This window comes from Eretmochelys imbricata, chromosome 3 (genome assembly GCF_965152235.1).
Source record: "Eretmochelys imbricata isolate rEreImb1 chromosome 3, rEreImb1.hap1, whole genome shotgun sequence".
Lineage (NCBI taxonomy): Eukaryota > Metazoa > Chordata > Testudines > Cheloniidae > Eretmochelys > Eretmochelys imbricata.
Window position 1 is genome coordinate 207,015,116 of NC_135574.1, and position 22,116 is coordinate 207,037,231.

Consider the following 22,116-nt stretch of genomic DNA (forward strand, 5'->3'; position numbering starts at 1 on the left):
TTCATCAAAATCGCAAATTTCCACCTGAAAAAAAAATTAACTACGTGTTCACAAATTATATTTCTGGGTGTTTGATCAGCTGTTTGCTTGTTGTTGTTTTTTTGAATGTCACAAAGGTTAATGAAAATTTGTAGCAGCTGGTTTAATTTTGACAAAATAAAATACATAAATATGGGGTTGTGAAATGTTTTCCATAGTTTTGATCCACTCTCCATACAAACTAAGGCCCAAGATAAAATAATAGTTAATAAAATAGGGCCAAATATAATTAAAAGTGTTTGTAGACCTGGCCCAAATCCTGCTGACTGAAATCAGTAGGGCAACTCACTTGAGTAAGGCAAGGAGGATTTGGTGCACAACATGTAAAGGTGAGCCAATTGGTAAAATAAGCTTGGCTTTGCAAAAATAATCTTTGGATTGGACTCCTCATAAAAGGCTATTAAGGAGACCAAATAATCAGCAGCCAAGGAAAAAACTTGTGTCATGATTTCCCAACTGGTAAAAGAGAGCAGACAGAGAGTCATGCAGCCTGGTTCTTCCTGAGGGTGCAAAGAAATGTATCATCATTATTTGCATTACAGTAGCATACAGAAGCCCCAGCTGAGATCAGGGCCCCATTCTGCCAGTTGCTGTATATATATATATACACACACACAGTGAGCAACTGTCCCCGCTCTGAGGGGCGTAGGCCAGATTTTCAAAGGCATTCAGGTACCTAAAGATGCAGATAGGCACTCTGAGGTATTTTTAAAAGCGCCAAAGCAGGTTAGGTGCCTAACTCCCCTTGATCCCATTTTTTAGGCAAAAGTCCACTAGGTAAGATAGATAATGGGCAGGAGGAAGAAGGGCTGGATTATTATCCCCAAGTTACAGAAGGGATACTGAGGCACAGAGCGATAAAGGCCCAGATCCTAAGAGTGAAGCAGCTAAATACCTTTGAGGATCTGAGGGTCCTACTTGTCCAAAGTCACACAGGGAATCTGTGGCAGAACCAGGACTTGAACCAGGATCTCCTGAGTAATCATAGTCTGCATCAGAAACAGGCACAAGGCAGGAACAGTTGAGAGGTGGCATCCTGGACTGAGGAGGGTCTTCATTCTTCCTGAATCCTGTTCCAGACGTAAGTGGCGAGCTGGCCGCCATTGGCTGTGAGCCACTCCCGCTGCTACTGTGATGGGGCCCAGATCTTACAGCCCCCCATGACACTGCCCAAGCATTGAATTAAAATGGGAACCTGGGTGATTAAATGTTACAACGATTCATAACCTTTGCAGTTGAGCTCTATTAGCCTGGCAAGCTAAGAAGTTCTCTGCAATTAAAGTCTGGGCCCGTGCACACTGAAATCAATGACAGTGACTCTGATGGCCTTCAGGGTGTGAGATGATCACCTGTGCTCATTAGGAAGCGAGTGCAGGGATGTGCACTGTACAGCTGGCCAGTTGCTATGTGGCCCCATTGTGCTAAGTGCTTTTGAAACACCTAGTGAGTGACAGTTCCTGCCCTGAAGAGCTCCCAAGCTCAAAAGAGGAGAGCGGAAGGGTGGGGGGAAGCAAGTGCTCTTATCCTCATTTTACAGAAGGGAAACTGAGGCAGGGAGCAATTATGTGATGACCCACGATCACCCAGGAAGTCTGTAGCAGAGCCAAAAGGCAGCCCAAGCCAAAGGCTTGACCATCCTTCCTCACTTTTGCTGCAGCCATACTGGAGTAGCTGGTCCCCGAAGAAATGCCCAATGTAGCTATATGCGAGTAGGCACAAAAAGATTTGGCAATGGGCCACTTGGTTCTCAGTCCAGCCGCATCCTGGTTGCTCTGTAAAGCTAGGGCTTAATTCCCTGCCGTGCTGCGCCCTGTGTGATCAATTTCACCAGTGCACAAGGGGTTGTGAAAGCTTGAGGCAGTAACTTCTTGCACTTGCTTTGCACTGGTGTGTACGGCTGTGCAAAGTGTAGGGCAGCTAAGAGTGCCTATACTGAGGACAGTGGGTGCAGGCCTGGGCCCTGTATAATGCCAGCTCTCATAGATTTACTCATTGGTGGGACTTGGTAGTTTGGCTTGTGTGTAGGACTGTATTCCCACTGAGGTTTACGGGCATGCCTCTCTCCATTAAAGGCTATGGTAGCTGGGGACCCTAGGTTGCTTTCCAGCTCTGGCACTGCCAGCCTGGGCACCTTGGGCAAGGCCTTTCACCTCTCTTTGTCGCCACATGAAACGCGGCTCATGACACTCGCAAAAGCCCAGCATGAGGCAAAACACTGCACAAGAGCAAAGCACTTAATGAGCTAATTCATCCTGCTCCATTTGGCAGCAGAGCAGGAGGAAGGGGACGCTGCATGAGCCCAGCTTTAAGCCCCTCTGCTTCACCACCTACTTGCAAAGGGCCTGCGTTTCCTCCCTGCTCCGGCTGCCCTGCCCCCTAGATTAACTGGGGACAGGAGCAGCTCCCATGGCCAGGCCAGCAGCTGCGAAGGCTCTTTGCTACTGTGGTTCTCCGCTGAGACTGGAGAGCCTATGCAGACCAGAGTCATGCTAGACCAGTGGGGGAGGCGTTTGCGAAGCGGGGGGAGAGAAAATACCAGACTCAGGGGCAGTTTTGCTAGGGCCCGGAGTTAGAGGACAGGGGGGAACAGCCATGTGCTGAGCCCCCGCAAGGGGGGCTCTGCACCCTCCCTGGGGAAAGCCACACGAGCGGCTGAGGCTGGCGGCTCATTCCTTATCCAATTGCGCCACCCCGCGGACGGTCGCGGCATCGCCGCCCCACCCGCCGATTGTTGACGTTCACACTTAGCGCTAATCGGGTCGGCGTCAGAGTTTGGAGTCAAACTCGCCGTTCTCCATACCCAGGGGTGGGGGAAAGCGACAACCAGCGACCCCCGCCCCCCGCTCAGAGCTCGTGGCAATGACCAGGCTGTGTCGGTCGGACAGGCTCTGGGAGAGAGCATTTCATCTATGAGCAAAATCATCAGGCCACCCAGCGTGGTGTGTGTGTTTTAATCGATGTTTAATAAAATGGCCTCACAGTTTGCTTTGTGCTAGAAGTTGACATCCAGGTGATGCGTCACATAATTAATGGGAACTTGAACTTTTTTTCAAACACAAAAATGAGTTGTCCTAGCCCTGGTTTCCCTAGCAGGAAGAATTCGCCTCTTGCTTTCCAGGTGCAATATTACCAGTCGTTTACCTTCCCTTTTGTAGGCTGCTGGCTAAAGATGACTTCATAATAGTAGATCACGGAACCGGTTGTCTTCCACGCATTTTGTGTTGTGTTTTGAGTTGGGCACAAGGGGCAATCTGCAAGTAAAAAAGAGTCTGGCCATTTTCGAGTGGCGGCATGAGCTCTGGTCTCAAAGCGAGAGGGGTTTATGGTGTCAACCCAAAACCAAGCCGGTGGGATCACCGACCAGCTTTCATTCTTGTACCTCTTGGCTTTCCGGGCCCAGAATGTGATTTCAAGTTAAAAAGTCTTCTCCTGGACCTCCACTCTGTTCTTTGCTGACCCCAGCAATCTTTGCTTGCCTCAGTTTTGCCCTGTGTCTTCTTTCCCTACACCACACCCCTACCTGTTTGTGGGCTGGAGCTCCTCCTAGCCCGCCTGCCCACCCCCCCGCCCCCATCAGGCCAGTTGCAATTTTAAAGCGATAGTGTTTACATTGCCAGAGGTCCATAAGTCTATTGCATGATGCACTTTTCGACCAGTCACTTCCTTCTGGTGGCATTTAGTATTGATCAGAAACAAGCATATGGTTATAGGCCTCTGATATTCTTCTGTGCTATGTGTGTGTGGAAGCCAGCCAGCCATCTATGCATACTAGAGGTATGTATATACACACACACAACCACAAATATGTGTGTTTGTGTGTGGGTATATATATATATATATATACAGAGAGAGAGAGAGAATGAGAATGAAAAAAATACAAGATAAAGAAATCTATCGAGGATTGTGTGTTTTTTATTTACACCTCTAATATTTTTATGTAAAATAAACAGACGGTTGGCACACACACCTTGCACATGGAGGAATACAGTCAAATCTCCCATATACACAGTGGCTGTGTGTCTGGTTTTATTCAGCCAACAGAATCTGAAACTAGAGTCACACTTTAAAAACAGGAAGAGATCAGATTTTGTTTACAAACTCACACAGTTGGTCAGATTCTTCCATTAACAATCTGAGGGTTTTTTAAAAAAAATCGGGGGAAGGGGGGATACAGCAAATGGAATAAAACTGAAGTCTTCATTTGCTGTGTGTGTGTGTGTGCTGATTTATGCTTGACCATTCAAGCATGACCATTTATGCTTGACCATTTTTTGAACACAATTGAGAGAGGAAGTGGCTTCAGACGATCAGGCTGCTGCCTTGTTAACTTCTCTCTCTCTCTCTCTCTCTCTCTCTTTTTTTGGCTGTGAGATTTTTTTAAAGGTTGTTAAAAAAACCCCAGAACCACCTCTCGGAACTGGCGATGATGTTCAATGGGTAATAAAACCATTTATCATAAGGACAGTTCAGAGCAGGAGGAGGGGAAAACCCCAGGGACAGCAAGGAAGAACTTTGATGACCCCTTGTGGTTAAAAGGTGCCATTACAATGATATTCCGGCCTGGGTTGTTGGTTCCCCTCCTTCCTTGGGGGACCCCCTGCTCCCGGTCGTTTGCGACGATGCTTTAGTAATAACAGTCTTCACGGGGCGGGCGGGGGCGGGGGAAGCAATACAAACTAGATTGTTTCCTCCCCCAGATAGCACCGGGCAGCCTGCGCGGTGGGGAGATCGCGGGGTTTATTGGCAGATGCCGGGATAAAAGGAGATGATCCGTGGACACGGGGAGAGAGAGTGTCACTCTTAGGAAGCCACAAGTGCATATTTCCGGAAACCATGCACACTACACTATCTAATACACACCGCCACTTCAGGCGTATCCGCCGCCTGGCGAGCTGGTGTAGAACGGGGGCCGTGTACTCTGGGCTGCACTCCCCCCCCCACACACACACACAAACACAAACACACACACAAACACAAACACACACAGCGTTTGCTTTCGTACTCCCCGCCCAAGCCATCCCTGGCTGATTCGGCCCCTTAATAGCGACAGCTGAGAATTGTTCTTAGACTCGGTAAACATTGGATTAGCTTTTCATTGCCCAGCCCTCTTGAAAAGGCCCGAACGACCCACGCCAGGTCTCAGCTAAGCCCAACAGTCAATAGGTAATGAAAGTAAGTTCTTTCCCTGGCTTAGAGGGGTTTCCACCTCATTACCAGGTTATCTGATTCTCCTCAATAGTGGCTCTGTAGACGCGAAGGGGGGTGACTCAGAGTCGAGCGAAAGGAGGGAAATTAACCCTAAAGCGCAAGTTTAACTATAATGTCCCTTGATTGGGTTGGAGTTGGGGGATTCATCCCGCATTCATTCATCGCCTTTTCTTTCCTGTCAGACGTGACTCTGGTTTTCCAGATCACCCACTGGAGGTGTAATGTGTTCCCCGTGTCTCCTACCAGTGGAAGGGTGACATATCTGTCTGGCCCGCCACAGGCGACTCTGAACGAGGCCAATTAACATTTCTTCCTGTTGATCTATTTCCAGACCGCTGCAGTTTATGCCTTCCTCAACACAAAGCCAAAAAAAAAAAAAACCCCTTCCCAACACATCTGACACCGCGTAGGAAATCCGTCCGTTTCCCCGTCACAATATCACCCAAACCACACTAGGGATTGCAGAGTTTGTGTAGGCGTGTTACCACTCAAATAAAGAGAAATTGTCTGGTCGGTGTAGGAACCGAGTTAGCATTTTAGCCGAAAATCCTTTATTTGATTTGATTTTTTGTTGTGTTCTTTAAAAAAAAAATAATCAAAGTTAGCCCCTTCAGTTGTTCGCGCCCACCCTGTTTGCATTTAGCTCCTTGGCTGCTTCATTCATTTTCTACTCGCCCAAGCTACTCTCCGGAGCGCGGGGGGCATAGCGCGTCGCTAGTGCGCGGTCAGCCGCCAAGAACTCCAGGTAAAGGCAGGAGGCCAGGTCTGGTGGCCCCGGTGGAGATGGTTAACCGCCAGCACCCCTCGCCCCAACCAGAGAAAGCCTTCCAGAGAAAGGAGCGGGATGGCGACTTCTCAAACTCGCCGGCCTGGAACAAGGAAACACTATCACAAGAAAGGGACAGTTCTCTGGAAGAGAACAAAAAGTGGTCAGTCCGCAGCGCTCTCCAGTTGCGCACGGAGGGAGAAGCCTGCATAACATTACACCCCCCTGTGAATGAAACCTTGTTCTCCCGGCAGAGGGGAAAAAACCAGCTCAGCGACCCGAAGTCAGCGGAACTACAATGCTGATCGGGGTGCATCGACTGCCATTTGCTTTCATTTTTATGGGCGAGATTTGTTTAGGCCCCGTGCAGATGCAGGAATTTAATTTCCTGTGAAATGAGAGACAAACTTGTCAGTAGGGCTGGAGAAAAGGAGGCCCTGTTATCCTTCCAAGAAGAGAGAGGGGTTTTTTTTCCCCCTCCCCCCCCTCCCCCAGAATAGATATAGCACGAATTTTTAATTCGTCTTCCTTTCACAGACAACAATACAGGGTTTGAAAGCAGGACACAATTTGGGTTTTGTGAGGGTCAGCCCAGCTGGCCATATGGAATACAGCATGTACAACATGGGGGACAATGGCTCCAAGTGACAGCCAGAACAAAACCCAAGGATACTTCTCCCTGACTCGGGGATGCACCGCTCCTGATAAACGAATTGAATGGCACTAGAAAGAACAGGGGGAGGATGGGGGAGGCCAGCACCGTCTCTCTCTCTCTCTCTTTCCCCCTACCCCTGTCCCCTCTGGGTTCTCTCTTTCTCTCTGCCCTCCTTAATATGTACGCCTCTAACATCCTTAACGACCAGCCTCCCGCATTGTGCTGTTTTGTGGTGGCTACTGTATATTGTGCAAAGATAGACTGCGCCAAACTGCCCCAGCGGCGTGTGAAATATAAGGCCACGGGGGAGGGCCACACAACTGGCTTGATAGACTTAATAGGGGCCAAGCAGAAAGTGACTGTTTCCCTCCCACTCGCTCTGCGCGGCGGGCGGAATTGGAAGAGGGGAAAGTGTCCTTCCCTGTAAAGTGGGCTCCTTTCTTCAGGCGCCGCCGAAACCTGTTTTCACTTCACGGGGAGCTCGGCCCCGCCTGGCTACCGAGATGGCAAAAAAAATAAATCCTCAGACCCCCTGTTTGCAACGAAACGCTGCCATCCTTATGTATTTAGATCTCTCTCGCTTTGCTACTAATGATCAGCTTCCAGGATAGATCCTGCCACGGCAGAGCCGCGACTTGCCGTTTGCCAGCCACGCTGTTGATGGGTGCCCTCGGCTTTGGGGAAACCCGGACTCATTTCTTGGGTTTTGTGTGTGTGTGTGTGTGGGGGGGGGGGGGGGTCGTGTAGAATAAGGTTTCATCTGAAGCAAAACCAAAAACAACCCCCCCCCCGGCCCCCGCTCTGTGACTGCCTCCCGCTTGTCATGACAATTCAACATTCAGTGGGGAGCGACTAAACCAGGGGAAGAATTTAAACTGGTGTCAACTTTGCGCCTGAGTTTGGTAAGACACCATTGCAAGAAATGGCCATCCCAGCTGGGACTCCAGTCCTGAAGCAGATCCGCGCATGGCTAGAAGACCCCCCCTCGCCAGCACTGTCCACGCAGAGCTGTGGGTCCCGCCGATTTTGTTACAGATAATCATGTTTGCGCGAGATATTGAATTAAATCTGATCATCAACAAGAGCGCGGCTGGTAATTCAGTGGGGACGGTTCAGTTTGCTTTTCCTGTTCCGAGCCCCCCCCGCCCCCCAGCCCTGCCCCTGCAGTCCCTGCTGTTTGTCCAGCCTACAGCAAGGGAGACAGTTTCAGAAACAGAGAAGAATTTAAACAGCATGGTTGGAAAGAAGCCTCTCTACCCCAGACAGAGGGGCCAATTCATTTCGGGTCAACCCCAAGCATATTGGAGTATGTGTAAGCCTAAAAATCGTGTGTGCGTGTAGATATTATATACAAGGGAGAGAGAGAGAGAACAGAGAGGCACAGAGTGTGTACCTATGATCCTAGATGTAGACACACACGCCTAACTCACACACTCGCTTTCCAGCTGGATCTGTGTGTCCTTTAAACGCATATTCTAAAATGATCATGTAAATAGCCGGAAGAAGTTTTGCTTTAAAACACGCCTTAGACAAACTTTCCTACACAAGCCCACCGCATTTGGAGAACTCCCCCTATATCGCGGCACCCCACAAATTCCCAATATGTGTTATCACAGGCAGAAGGGGATCTCCAGAGAGCCAGTCGCCCGGACGGAGATGACAAAATTCCGTTTGGTTAAAACAGGTTTTAGAGCAAACTTTACATTGCAAATCCGACCGCGTTTAGGGAGAGCCCCGTGTGCCCCACGACTTGCCCCAAAGCGTTATCTGCCCGCAGGAGCAGAAAGGGGGTATAAACTCATCCGCCAGCCGATACCCCCCTCCCGCCCCCATTCAGCCGCCTATCTACCACTGCCGGCTAAAGGAGGACTTACAACTCTTCGGGCTCACCCCGCTTAGATCAACCCCCGAGCAAAGGCAGGCCATTGAGACTAGACTGGAATCAAAAGCCCCTCCGCTGAAGGGTCACTCTTACATTTAAGTGAGTGGTGGGGCTTATTTTTTCATTTCCACAAAGTCACTACTCCAGCGCCTTTGTCTCTCCAGTAGACACAACGAGGCAGGACGCAGAAGAAGAAGAGGAAGAGGAAGACAGGTATCTGATCGTTTGCAGAAAGTTTGGGGAGAGTGATTAAAGTTTCCCTAAAAGTTCTAAGAGGGGACGAAACTCCGCCGAGCTGTTGCCTGGGAATCTGCCGCAGGCCAAGCACGGATTTCCGACAGAAGGGTTCATCATTCCCCATAAAACAACTAGCACCAGGAGAAGATCTCATTGATCGGACAATCAGGCGAGGCAGGCTCCCCCCTCCCCCCACAGGATCCCTCCAGTCCGTGTCGCTTCAAAGTGAGGGTTTTGCAGGTATCCCGTGGTAGCCACAAAGTCAAACAAAAACATTCTTTTGTTGTTGGGTTGGTTTTTTTTAAACAGCATTTTTATTAAAATTCCTATAAAAAATGGAAACCCTCCCTGTAGCGCCCCCCCCCCGGTTTATACACAACGAGGAGCTGGAGATTTCTATGGAGCTGATCCAAACATTTCTTCTCCGTCTCCAGTTTCTTTGCTTGCTTAATATTTGGGAAATCTTTGCACCCAACCAAAAGAATAAAATAAAATAAACCGCCCTGACTGTCACTTATGGCAACAATAACCACACATAGTTACAAAAAAAATTATTTTTTTTGCTCATAGTTGTCAGAATTTATACACGGCCATAAATAGGTAACGGTTCATATAAAAAGGGAGATCAAATTCTCTAGTTTTAAAGTGTCCTCCACTTGTTTTATATACGACTGACAACAGCTGTACAGCACACAAAACGTACTTTACGAAATCACAAGCGCATACGGATTCATTCTTATTACTAGTAAGATTTTTATTTTTAGTTGTAGGTAGACAGGACCACTTTGCATGGCGCAAAAATCTCTGTAAACATGGCGCACAAAAACCACCCCCCAAAAGAAACAAATCGAACCCCCCCCCAAGGAGGAAAAATAGGAGAGGGGGAAAAATGCACCATCATTAATAATAATAATTAATATTCATATTGTCTCCCCCCCCCGAGGTTTGATTTTGGAGCCTCAGTTTCTTGTCTCGGCAATGTTCACCAAGTCCATTGTTGGGCTTGCACCAAATGATGCGCTGTCGGGTACTGGGGGTTGCTGGCGGAGCTGTACTGGGCGTTATATTGCATATGCTGGAGCGATTGGGCGCTATAGGCGGAGAAGGGGATCCCAGCCTGGAAAGTGGCCGCGGCTAAGTCCTGAGCTTTGAGCGTGTGGCAGGGTTTGCCGTCCCTGACTAAGACGGGCACTGCTACCCGGCGTGGGGAGGGGAGAGGAGTCACTTCCATACCTTTCTCAGCCCGGGCCCTCTTCATCTTGTACCGGTGGTTCTGAAACCAGATCTTCACCTGGGTGGGCGTGAGGCGGATGAGGCTGGCCAGGTGCTCCCGCTCGGGGGCGGACAGGTACCTCTGCTGTCGGAACCGTCTCTCCAGCTCGTAGGTCTGTGCCTTGGAGAAGAGCACCCGCCTCTTCCTCTTCTTGCCGGAGTCGCCGGCGCTGGCCGTGTCCTTGTCGTTGTCCGGGGATTCGTCGGCCGAGGGGTCGGGGGATTTGGTGGAGGAGTCGTGCTGGGAGTTGCTGGAGGCCAGCCCGTGCACTGCAGAAAGGCCACCGAGAGCATAAGTCAGAGGGGTGCTGCCGTGGGGCGGGGTTCCCCGCCCGGGGGCACCTGCGGCTCTGCTCTCTACCCTCCCCTGAGCCAGCCGGGAAATGCAGCGAAATCGCCCTCGCTTTCTCTACCGTGGGGAGGCAATCTCCCCAGGTGGGCACCAGCTACCCCCCAAATCCCGCTTGGGCTGAGGGAGCGCGGCTTTCCCCGAAAACAAATGAACCCCGCGAGGAATAGGCAGTTGCCTCCTACACTCCACCAGAGCAGCAAACACCGGAGGAAAAGTAAACGACGACACACAACACACTATGCCCATGTATGTTCCCAATGATATGGCCATCTGCAACACACGTGTGTATCTGTACAGCTATCAACATATATAAATACCTGGAGATGGGAGTTTTATATTAGATAGCTTGTGAATATGAATATATTTATATATACACTCACGTTCATAATTACACACACTTTTAGATGCATGTAGACATTCATGTGCATGTCTACAGATCTATTCACCCGTCGGTCTGTGTGCACATTACAAGACAGCCACATCGATCCGGATCACAAATTCCTCTATTCCTCACCTAACGTTGCATCTCTTTTACATCTATTGGACTTTGGACCTCAAGCGATTTGCTGGGGGAGGGGGAGGGGTACGTGGATTGATTTTTAAAGGATAATTTAACAGTCCCTTCATTGATCCCCACAGCCGCCCGGCCATTGAGTCATTTCTGAACTGTCTACACCGAAGCGATCCAAAACGGCCACACAAGGCTCGCTCTGTTTGATTTAGCAAACTCTGTTCGTGCTATTTTTAGATCGCTGGAGGTGACTTTTGCTTTTCTTTCCCTAGGCTGGGTTGATTTCTTTCTCTCTCGTTCTAAAAAATAAATACATAAAAATAAAACCCCCCCTTGGGGAAAGATGAGGCTTCCAAAACCTTGGTTTTTATACCAATCGAATCAAACCCAAAGAAATCCCTGCGGTTAGTTTGACTCCGGACAGCCTGGTGAAACAACAACCACTCACAGGGTAAATCGGAGCGCTAATGCTTCCCGTAATAGCTATTAGGAAGAGATAACAGATAGGTTTATTATTAATTATTATTATTATTATTGAAGAATACACGTTAGAGGCTGCGGCGCTGAACGGATCAATCACAAGACAATGCAGACGGTACATGGAATCAATGTAAGTTTCACTACTCACAGGAATACTGGATGCTTTCCGTGCTGGCCAGCCAACGCGTATAGGGATTATCACTGGTATCATAGAAAGGGTTTTTCAAAGGCAGAGTCTGAACCCCCTCCAGTGGGTTTTGCCCCAGAACTCCGGATTTCTTGGGTGGCTCCGACCCCTCGTTCTCTTCATCCGCTCCTTCAACGAGGGATCCCTCTTCATCGTTGGTGTCAGGGAGATCTAGGATGTCCTTTACAGAAAACCCCGTCTTTGTGTTGGTCAGAGACATATTCTGGCCAAATTTATGCAGGAAAGTTGGAGCACCAGTTTGTCAATTCGCTGTTGCACAAGCCACACACACCCCACAAACACCCCAGGAAGAGGGGAGGGTGTGTGTGTGTGTATGTTGCTGGGGGGGGGGACGTTAAGAATAAAAAATAACGAAGGCTGGTGTGGGGGGAGACGCGGGGGGGGGCGAGGAAAAAGCGGCTGCGATATAGATAGATATTTTACAGCCTTGCTCTGCTGCAGAGGGGGGGAAAAATCACGGAGCACAAGTGGCAACCGGCTTCTGAAATAGTTTGTAACTCCAGGAAAAATGCCAAAGTGCGTTTACTTCAGGGTCTCGTTTAAACACACGGATCTGGTGCCTGCTGCTTGAAAAAAAACAGCCATTGCTGGAGAGAGCAGTCCATATAAGGTTGGTCTCCACATATGAACCTGCAGAGAGGAGGGGAAAAAAAAAATACATTAAAAACGCCAAAGGTTGGCCACGTGTGGGCGGGTGCTAGGAGTCAAGTGGATGAAGACAGTGTTTGCAGATGTGAAATTGCGGGGTTTGGGGGAGATTGGAGTCTCCACCATTGGTTCTGTAGCACATGATGAGTGGTATAACGTGTCAATTAATTACAAAGATAGGGAGGGCCTTTCTGCACGGTATTTACATACAAAGGAGCTCCAAGGAGCCCGATATTCCACACACTTGAAAGTACGTTTTAAACAAATTGCTTCGGGAAAAAAACAACATCTTTGCATTCATTGTCACCCTGCACTGATGTAAACTGCTTTGTAGCAGGCTGGAAAATTGACTATTTACAGCGAGCAACTTGAAAAGGAAATCTATTCCAATTATTGGTGGTCCCCTAAACAAGATGGCAAGAGACCAACTTGAGCAAACCTCCTAGGTCAATATTTTGGTTGAGGCTTAAGGCTGAGTACTATAAATTAAACAGCAAGTAATTGATTCTAGTGTGCTCCGAAATCAACCAAACTGGAAATACATGTAATCAATCGGTACCCAGGCAGGCTCTGACGATTTCGGTGTGTTGTTTGCAGAGAACTAATTTGTTTCTCTCGCTCTTCTCCCCAGCAAGATCGCTTGCTAATTTGGATGGATGTGCAGCGTTTAGAGGTAGGACTTAGAAAGGGAATGCAGCCAGATGTTTAATTTAGGCGTTGAATTTGGAGGGTTGTTTTTAATAAGACATTTAATAAGTGGGTCTCTCTCACAGCCATTTGCAGACACATATATTATAGAGGCGTATGAATAGCAGCGTCCGCGTTTTGAAAATCCTCCTTTCAAAATAGCAACGCTAAATAACACCCAGCTATCCGTGCGTCCATAACACTTTCTTATTGCGGCTTTATTTCACATTTCACCCCCAACCCTTCCCTCCCCCCTGCCTTAAAAGCCCGTGCGCACCCCGATTCCACTGGGGACATAGGAAACGGAGCTAATCGAAGCCTTTTTAGCAAATTCTCCATGGGCTCATTCCCCACGTCTCCAGTCCACACGGCTGTGCTCCGCTTCTTCCCTCGCTTCGCTTCGCGCTAGCGCAGGACTTTGTTCAGCTGGGAGGGGTTCATGGTCCGGAGCCCTGCCTTGGGTCTGTGCGGAGGGTCCTATTCTCTTTTTGACCTACTAAATGAACCATCCCAGTGCGCCTCCCCCTCCCTGCAGCTCCCTGGGACAGACACCGCTCTCTATTGTTTCTCTCTTGTGATATTGGGGTGGGGTTTTCGCGTGTGCTACATTTTGGACAAGCCAACTTGATGCCACGATCCTCGAGGAGTTCTGTCCTTTAACGGGATCTCTGCGGGGGGAGGGGTTGGGGGGAATTAAAGATGGAGAGTTAAAGGTGAGATTTGCAGCCCTCCCCGTTCCTCCCTCTACCCCACCCTTTTGGGGATGACCAGAGGATAGAAGTTGCCTTGACTTTCCCTCCCAAGAACTGGGCATGTTTCAAGGAGGTGCTGGGGCAGAAGGGGCACCGCAATTTATTATTGTTGATCAGTTTATTTTGCTGTCCCTCACCCTGCCTCCCATCGAGTATGTGATGTGGGTGACAATGCCTTAGGGTTTTAGCAAGGCCCTGAGCGCATCATGGGTGGTCGGACCCGGGCAAACACAAATACAAACCGATTGCTAAGCTGCGGACAATGGGCGAAATGTAGACAAATGTCCGGCTTCTGTTGGAAGCTTTTGTCCGAGCTCAGTTTTTGCATTTATTTCAGGGGCGAAATAATACATGATTGAAGCCCTCTTTCAATGTGTTCTAACTGTTTGGAATAAATCGGAGGTTGTTGGTAGTTGTCATGGCATTCAACTGCTTTCAATGGACTATCTCTTCATTCATTTCGGAATCCTTCCACAATATTAAGGAAACTCCTTCATGTTGACGCTCACTGGCTCTTCTTTCCTCTGCATTCGAGGCGTTCTCTCTCTCTCTCTTTTTTAATTTTGAAAAAAAAAATTCAATCCAGGACTAACCCTGTATTTATTTCTTGATCACTTTTCCTTAGCCATCTGGGAAACGCAGCAAACTAAACAAAGTGAGAGGATTACGTGTGTGTGTGTGAAAATTATGTCGTTCATAACACAAACAGCAACGGCACTGTGGACCCAACAGCTAGGACTCAATAAAAGAAACCACCTCCGATAACGATAAGCCCACAGCGCAAGAATTCAAGCCATCACGGCAGCGCAGGGTTTGCGTGGCAAAGAAAAGCCAAAATCGAAGGTGGAAGACGAATTCACAGCACAATATTTGTCGTGTAGCAGTGTTGCAAAGTTTCCTTGGTGGGGGTGGGGGAGGAAGATAAATGAATTGTAGAGAATTTCCTCTGGGGAAGACTAAACAATTGACAGTGGGCATGCTAACTAAAGATTTCTAATAAGAAAATCCAGAGTAATTAGGACCTGTGAGATTTGATCAATATGAAACCAGCTAAACACCACACACAAGCTCACTCACTCACTCACTCTGTGATGAACCTGTTGTCTCCGTTCCCGCAGACCACCTGATAGGTAAATATTTTCCTAAGGGAAAACCAGGGCTCCTGGACCATTAATCACGCTGCAGTTAGCCAATGGTCCATTGAGAAGCACACACCGGCTGATCAGCACAGTTGGACTGTGACCAGCTAGTCTCCTTTGTACACAAAGACCTGCCATAAAAGTCATAATTTTGTCCCTCACCCCCGCCTCCGTATTGAACGCTTGGTCCAACTTAGAAACACAGCTCCGGACAAGTTCCCACAACTATGGTGGAATCACGTGAGTAAAAATCAAACCCAGTTTCCCGATTGTTTAACAAGGTCAGTTTCATGATCTAAGGGGGCTGGAATGAGCGTGTGTTAATCTGCCTTCTCTCTTCCAGTCTCCCCCTCGCTCTCTCTTCTGGGTCTACATTTTGCTTTCGCATCGGGGCTGCTTCGAAGCGCACGTGTAACCGCGTCCAAACCGAACTGTGTGTGGGTTGTGGCAAACGACTGCGCAGCCCAACTTCAGAGAACCCCCTTTTTGAGACAGAGAGCCCCAAATAGCGAGAGAGGAGCCCCTTATTTCAGAGAATAAAACTGGCTTTAGTGAGGGTACAAAGGGGAATCGATTGTTCCTCCTCGCCAGAAGAGCCCCTGGCCCACACAACAGGTGTGTGGTCCATAGGAGTAAGGTTTACAGACTGGCCTGCTGCGGATGATGACGTGACTAGGTGATGAAATAGACACACCGCACTGTGGTGGATTCTGTGTAAAGATAACGATCGCCTAGATCAATCTAGCTGCTCCACAGAAGGCTTATTTCAAGACAGCCTTTCCCAGCTCTGGTTTAATAATTGTGTGTGGACGCTTGATCCGCATTGCATCTTCTTCTAAACTTTTTCGCTTCCCTTGTCCGATTTTTGTAAATATCCTCCCTGAATTTCTTACACTTTGTTCTCTTTTAACTGGATCCTTCCTTTGCCCTCTTCCCCATTATATTTTGGGCTGACCCTCCAGTTCTTACTCCGGTTCTAGGTGAGAGGGCCAGACAGTGTGAATGGCCAGGGTGCGTCGGGAGGTGGGAAAGAAGCAGGGAGACCTGGGCATGGGTGAGATAAGTCCCCCACCTTCCCCCAGTGGAGTGGTTCGCCTAAACGGGAATTGTGTTTCTAAACATCGGACGGCTCATTTCTGGGATTTTTAATCGTCAGATTTAGGACCGACACTGGCGCCAGAGAGGCATTTCGGGAAGATCGCATCAATATCTAGACTCTTCAAGACCTCCCTGTCCGTGTCCTGCTGGCATGAGTAGCGCGGGTAACTTGGGGAGGTCCCTTGCAATATGATCTCTACTGATTAAGAGTCAATCGATCAGCAAATCCTCACAAACACAAACACAAATAAATAAATAACTGCCGGTATGGATAGATACACAGAGACTCGCCACAAAACCTCGCAAAGCGTCAGTCAAATTGCCTTGCCGCAAAGCCTTCGGCCGACCCTGAAAAACCGAGCGAGCGCTGACCCTGCTGCTTAGAAATGCTGGAATGCTCCTCCAGACAGATCCTGCTGAATTTAAGCCCCGGAATTATAGGATGGAGGGGTTATTTGAACAGCCGAGCAAGAGGCTGAAAAGGAGAGGTGCGTGTACACAGGATAAGTGGCGACACTTCAGCACAAGTGCCCTCTAGGAGTGGGGAAGTGTTTACCTGTTTACTTTTACAGGTAGCGCTCAACCAGGAGGCTTTTTGCCTTTTCCACTCGTTTCTGGAAGGCGGCCTCCTTGAACCCCCTCCCCTAATGCTGCCTCGCAGCCCCGGCAAGACTTTTCCACAGCAGCAGCTTCAGCCGGGGCGGGGAAGAGAGGCAAAGAGCCCCTTGCCCCGAATGAATGCGGCTGCACTCCGAAACCACAGGCAGCCTCGGCTAGGGTTAGGCTCCGCTCCCGGCCGCTGCGCCGTGGGAAGAAAGGTGCGTTCGCACTTGCGAATTAAAGGGTGAATTTCTCTACCATGGCAGGACACGCCACACATGCGAATGGCAAGCCAGGAACATAGCAAGGGCGGCGTGTTAAAACGTGTTTCCCCGTCTGTCAGCCCGCTCAGCTCCCCCAGTCTCCCAGAACCAGACAGCAAATCCTGGGTCTATTATCTAGAGCGAGCAAAAGCGGTGGCTTGGCTTAAAGTGTCGTATAGAGACAAGGAACTAGCCAGTCAAAACAACTACTTGGCCTTGATAGTTCAGAGCCGAATGAAGCGACATGCATTCGTTTTGCTAGTGGTCAGAAAGGTTTCCAGTCATTAAAAAGTACAAGGTCTCTCCATTTATTTTAAGCCACTAATTTGTTTGACTTAATTTTCTCCTCCTGAATGAAAAGGTGTTTAACAGAAGTCCCCTTTTTCTCCCGGTACAGTATATGGGGCTGACCTCTAACCCATCACAACATCCCATCTCAGATAACAGCCTTCAAGTGGATTAGTTTATTGTTTGATTAGAGCAAAGGTGCAAGAAATTGTTTTCATTCACTCCAGACAAACAAACCATATTGCACCTTAACGCTCTGGTGAGGATTAGTGAAGCTGACACAAAGCCTTTGTTCGAGGAGAAGGTTTATTTTATCTTTGGTTTGATACTCTTAGATAGAAGACACTTGAAATCAATGGGAAAGGAAAATATAGCCCCGTCTACTTCTGATAATTCTTATGAAGAGATTCACCTTCGAAAGATGCCAGGAAACAATGCAGGCTTTGTTTTATAATGTTGCAGGGGGGAAAAGGAGAGATGCATCCGTAAGAGGTGTCATCTTTTGTTGTTGATTAAAAAAAATGTAACAGACAAGAGCTCTTTCCCTGAATAGACAACTTAAAAACGCAGGGCTTCGGAGCCCAGAATTTTATAGCCTTATTATATATGTGAGCATATATGCACCTATGTAGAAAAAACACATTTAAGTGGGCGAGCTACTTCGCTTGACACCAGTATTCTGGTTATGTTTTGCAAAGCACCTTGCAAGGTCTAGGGCAATCAAGAGAGCGAACAATAAATAGCAGCCACTAAAACTCAGGTCTAAGCAACAAGAAAGGCGATTGAAATAAAGACCTGCCCATGTGCAATCCTGGCTTGGAGGTTTAACAAAGATCAGCGTTTCCCTTTGCCTCGGAGATTGTAGAATAACAGAGCATCGCAACCCCTTAAATTGATTTTAAAAGGCTTCATTGACAATAATGGGGAAGGGTTAATGTTTCTGAAATTTCCTTCTCTTTTCATGGCTGGAGAAATTGCAGAAGCAAAGACTTTCCCCGTGTTTTAAACATAGAAAAATACGCTCTGATCTGCCACATCTCGTATTACCTTCCTCTGTCAAGGAGTCAGAGCAATCTGCTAGCCAGGCAGTGAAAATGCAATCTTCCCTTGCCTTTCTCACAGAGAAACAATTAAACCGTGTTCAGGACATAGGAATCTAAATGAGCTTTTCATGATTATGATTATTCTTTGGGGTTTTTTTCCTCCCCCAAGCCCCAACTATGATAACACATTCTCAATTCACCATCAACCCCCCCGGAGTGGTAAAAGTGGAATAGAAATTAGGTCTCCCCCCCGTCCCCCGTGGGCTAATCGGTCACATTGTGGGTTATGTCAGACCCGAGGGCACATGTTAGGACTTTGATAAATGCACTTTAATGAGATCTTTGAAATATATTGCCAATACAAATCATAGGACATACAGACGCCTTGGCAGTGTGTTCCCGCAACTTACGGAAGCAAGAAGCCGGGAGATTTGTGCTTCGCGGGGCTTGCGACATTGGGAACCAGCTAGTTACCGATTTTTTCTGTAAAAGCTTTAAGTCTAGCCCCGGGCGTATCCTTTCCGTTCCAGTCTATTATAACTGTTTTATTTGTAAATCAAATGTTTGCTCCCCCCAAGCAAACCCTTCAGCTTTATTCGTTCGCATCTTTCTAATGATTAAACGTGTCCCAATGAGATTAAGCATTGTCAGCCTGTCTCAGAAGTGTTCTTTCTTCCAAAGGGGGAAAAAAACCCACCACCCCAACTCTGTCTGATAAGGGCAATTTGAATGCAGGAGATTTATAATTTCTTTATGAAATACGGTGCTGAAAGCACTTGCTTATCTGAATTTACTTCGTGTATCTCTACCCCGTAGGTAGGACTTTTTTTTTTTTTAAAGCCAGCCATTGATAATGATTTAAATATATATATATTTCAAGCTTAAAAGGATGGACTGATTTTGAAACTGAAATTAATTTGAGGCACATTAAACGGAGCTCCTCGGTCCCGTTGAGTCTTGAAAGGAAAGGAGGAGATGGATTTGCGATTTTAAAATCGATTGCACATACGATTGATTGGAAAACCCAACTCCGAGGAAGAGCTGAGTTGCAGACCACTGCATCCAACCACAACGACGCTGCTGCTCTGGGGTGCAAACGCAAGGGTTAAACATGGGCCAAAGCGCCTGGTGAAGTTAGCAAGGTGGAGATGAAATCAATAAACCCCCCATGCAAGAGGCAGAGCCAACCGAGTGCAAATTGTTACTTTTGAACCATTCCTGATCCTCTGGCGGACTCTACCGACTCTAGCGAGAAATGTCCCAGCAGCCGCTTCCCCACAAGGAAGGGAGTTGTAAGCTACCAGCTTACCTTTCCTCCCCAGGAAACCCCCAGCCCCAGAGCTTTCAGGATGACAAACCCACCCAGCCGCCGTGTGTCACGGGCTTTGCTGCGCTCTCGGGGCAGCAAAGGGAAAAAGAATAAGCCCCCACCCCCAAGCAGCTAGGGCTGTGAAATTACCCACCCACGTTGGGTAACTGAGTGTGGGGGGGTGTCTTTGGGGAAGGGGGGTTCTGATCTCTCGAGTGTCTAGAGCAGGCAGGTAAATGACCTGAGGAAGTTCAGGGTTGGGGCGAAAGCAATCGCTAGCCGGAGCGCTTTGGATGGCCACCTTCCCTCTTGCAGCCCCGGCTGGTACCCCAGGACAAACGCGTCTTGCTGGCCGCTGAAGCAAGACCTGAGCGCAGCCCGACGTCTCCTTCTCGCAGGGGGTGAGACTGACACCCCCACATTGCACCCCCCTGTGGCTGGGTAGCCTCCCCCAGCCCCGGCCACGCCACCTCCGCCCCCCTCTTCCGCCGAATTCACAAGCAGCTGCTCACCTTTGCACTGCGCAAACCCAGGTAAAACTTTAACCGGCTCCGTGCGCGGGAAGGGGGCGGTGTGAAAGCGGCGGGGCTCGGGTGCAAACCGCTATGGCTCCATCCTCTCCCCCCAGCAGAAGAACCCCCCTTCCCCACCTGCTGCTTCCGGGCCAGGAGAGATCAGCGTCCGTTTCAACAAGATTGGGGGGGGGGGGGCGGGAAGGGACGAACCCCCCCCCCCAAAAGCCCTTGGGAAGCCAGCTAGCACCTTGCACCCAGGTGATCCAGCTTGGGGGACCCTGCTCGAGTCCCCCCCCCCACACACCTCGTTTGGAGGACCCAGTGCCCCTGGAACAGCGATGTCTGTCCGACCAGCTCCCCAGCCACCTGTCCGTCCTCCCCTCCAGCTAGCTCGCCACCCATATCGCCAGCCAGCCACGTAGCCACCGCTCCCCCCAGACAGCCACCTCCGCTCTCCACCCGGCGGTGCCGTGTAGACGCATCTTTCCCTCCCCAATCGCTCTGCCTTGCATTGAACAACCTCACCCCCAAGGCGAATCTACCCCCCACCCCCCCGTTTGCTGTACTTCGGGGCGCTGCCTAGACCCCCCGCAAAGTTACATCCAGCAGCCAGCCCCCCTGCAGGTACCTGGCTCCCTCGCCAGGAGGAAGCGCAGCGGCTCACCTGGAGCGGCTCTGCGGTGGGCGAGGCGCTGGCGAGCTCCGAAGGCGCCGGTCTGCAGCGCCGGGGCCTGCGGGGGCCGCTTTATATAGCCACGCGCGACGCCCCGGCTCGGCGGCCCCTCACATTGTCTCCGGCGGCGCTTTGCAGAGCCGGCCCCGTGGCCGCTCGCCCGGCGCTCCCCCTCCGCGCCGTGCCCCGCGCTGTTTGCTTTCCTCCGCGGCGCGTGACGCGCGAGGCGAAATATTGGCCATATGGTCGGCGGTCATAAATTGGGGAGAAGCGCAAACACGCCGGTTCCTGGAAGGCCCGGCTGCGCTCCAGCCGGCGGAACCGTGCCCGCCCTGCCAGGCAGGCCCCTTCCCACCCGGCTCCCCGGCCCCGGCCAGGAGTTTGGCTCCTTTCCCCCCGGCCCCACTTGCCCACCTTGCATGTTGCAGCCGGTGCAATGTCCAACTCTCCCCCCCCACGCCACCACCCCGGCCTCCCTCCAGCCCGGGCCGCCCTCCATAAATCGCTCTGTAGCTAAGACGCCGTAAAAACCAAAGAGCCAGATGTGGCACGTTATTTATGTGTGAAAGCCCGTTTACATTAGATAGGCTGATCCAAGCTGTGATAGCACCGGGCTTGCGAGAGATTAGAGCTGGCTTGTCCACCGGGGGCCCCAGCTGCAGCTCGCTTTCTTGGGGGGGGGGGGAGGTGGGTGAGGGGTCGTGGCTGAGTTTCCCTGGAGCCCAGGAATGAAAAGTGACCATCGTTTGCAATAGCCTCGTGCAAAAGGTAGAAGATGATTGTGTGTGTCTGCCACTGCTGGCAAGAAAGGGCTTTCCTAGCCTGGGACCTCTCCTATCCCACCCCCTTAAATAATTTTGCTCTTTCTTTTTGCACACCAACGGGCTAGATCCAAAAAACAACCGCCCCCCACACATTTATCGGGCCAGATCCTGCCACCCTTCCTCACCCTGAGTAGCATCTTACGCTGGGAGGAGCCCCCTCCCACTGAAATCAGTGGGACTACTCAAGGAGTAAAAACAACAAGGAGGACTTGTGGCACCTTAGAGACTAACAAATTTATGTGGGCATAAGCTTTCATGGGCTAAAACCCACTTAAGGTGTCGTCAACAAGAGCAAGTGTGGCAGAATCAGGCCCATGAGTGTTTTTTTTTAAAATCCAAGGGTCTAAAACTGCAGTTAACCCTTCCCTCCCACCACACTCTGTAAACTTGAAGAGCCAGATTGTGATCCCCATGAGTGAGCAGTTACTCACCTGAGACCACTCACTCATGGGACTATGGCCTTCCTCTGTCCCACATCAGATTTTGCTGTGACTTTATTGAAACCAAATTCCCTCCCTTCCCTTCATTTTTTAAAACTCCAGCCAGACCCTTGCCTTCTCTTTGAAAAGTTCCAACCTCTAGGGCAGGGGTTTTCAACCTTTTTCTTTCTGAAATCCCCTCCAGCATACTCTAAAAACTCCATGGCCCATGTGTACCACAATAGCTG

General features: G+C 49.6%; 1 protein-coding gene across 1 annotated transcript; it reads right to left on the bottom strand.

Moving 5' to 3' along the window:
- Positions 1-9,769: 9,769 nt before the first annotated feature.
- Positions 9,770-11,809, bottom strand: NKX2-2 (NK2 homeobox 2). The gene is made up of 2 exons (XM_077812074.1): positions 11,551-11,809; positions 9,770-10,329 (listed from the first exon to the last, which is right to left on the bottom strand). The coding sequence occupies exons 1-2, from the start codon at positions 11,807-11,809 to the stop codon at positions 9,770-9,772; spliced, it is 819 nt and encodes a 272-aa protein (XP_077668200.1).
- Positions 11,810-22,116: the final 10,307 nt, after the last annotated feature.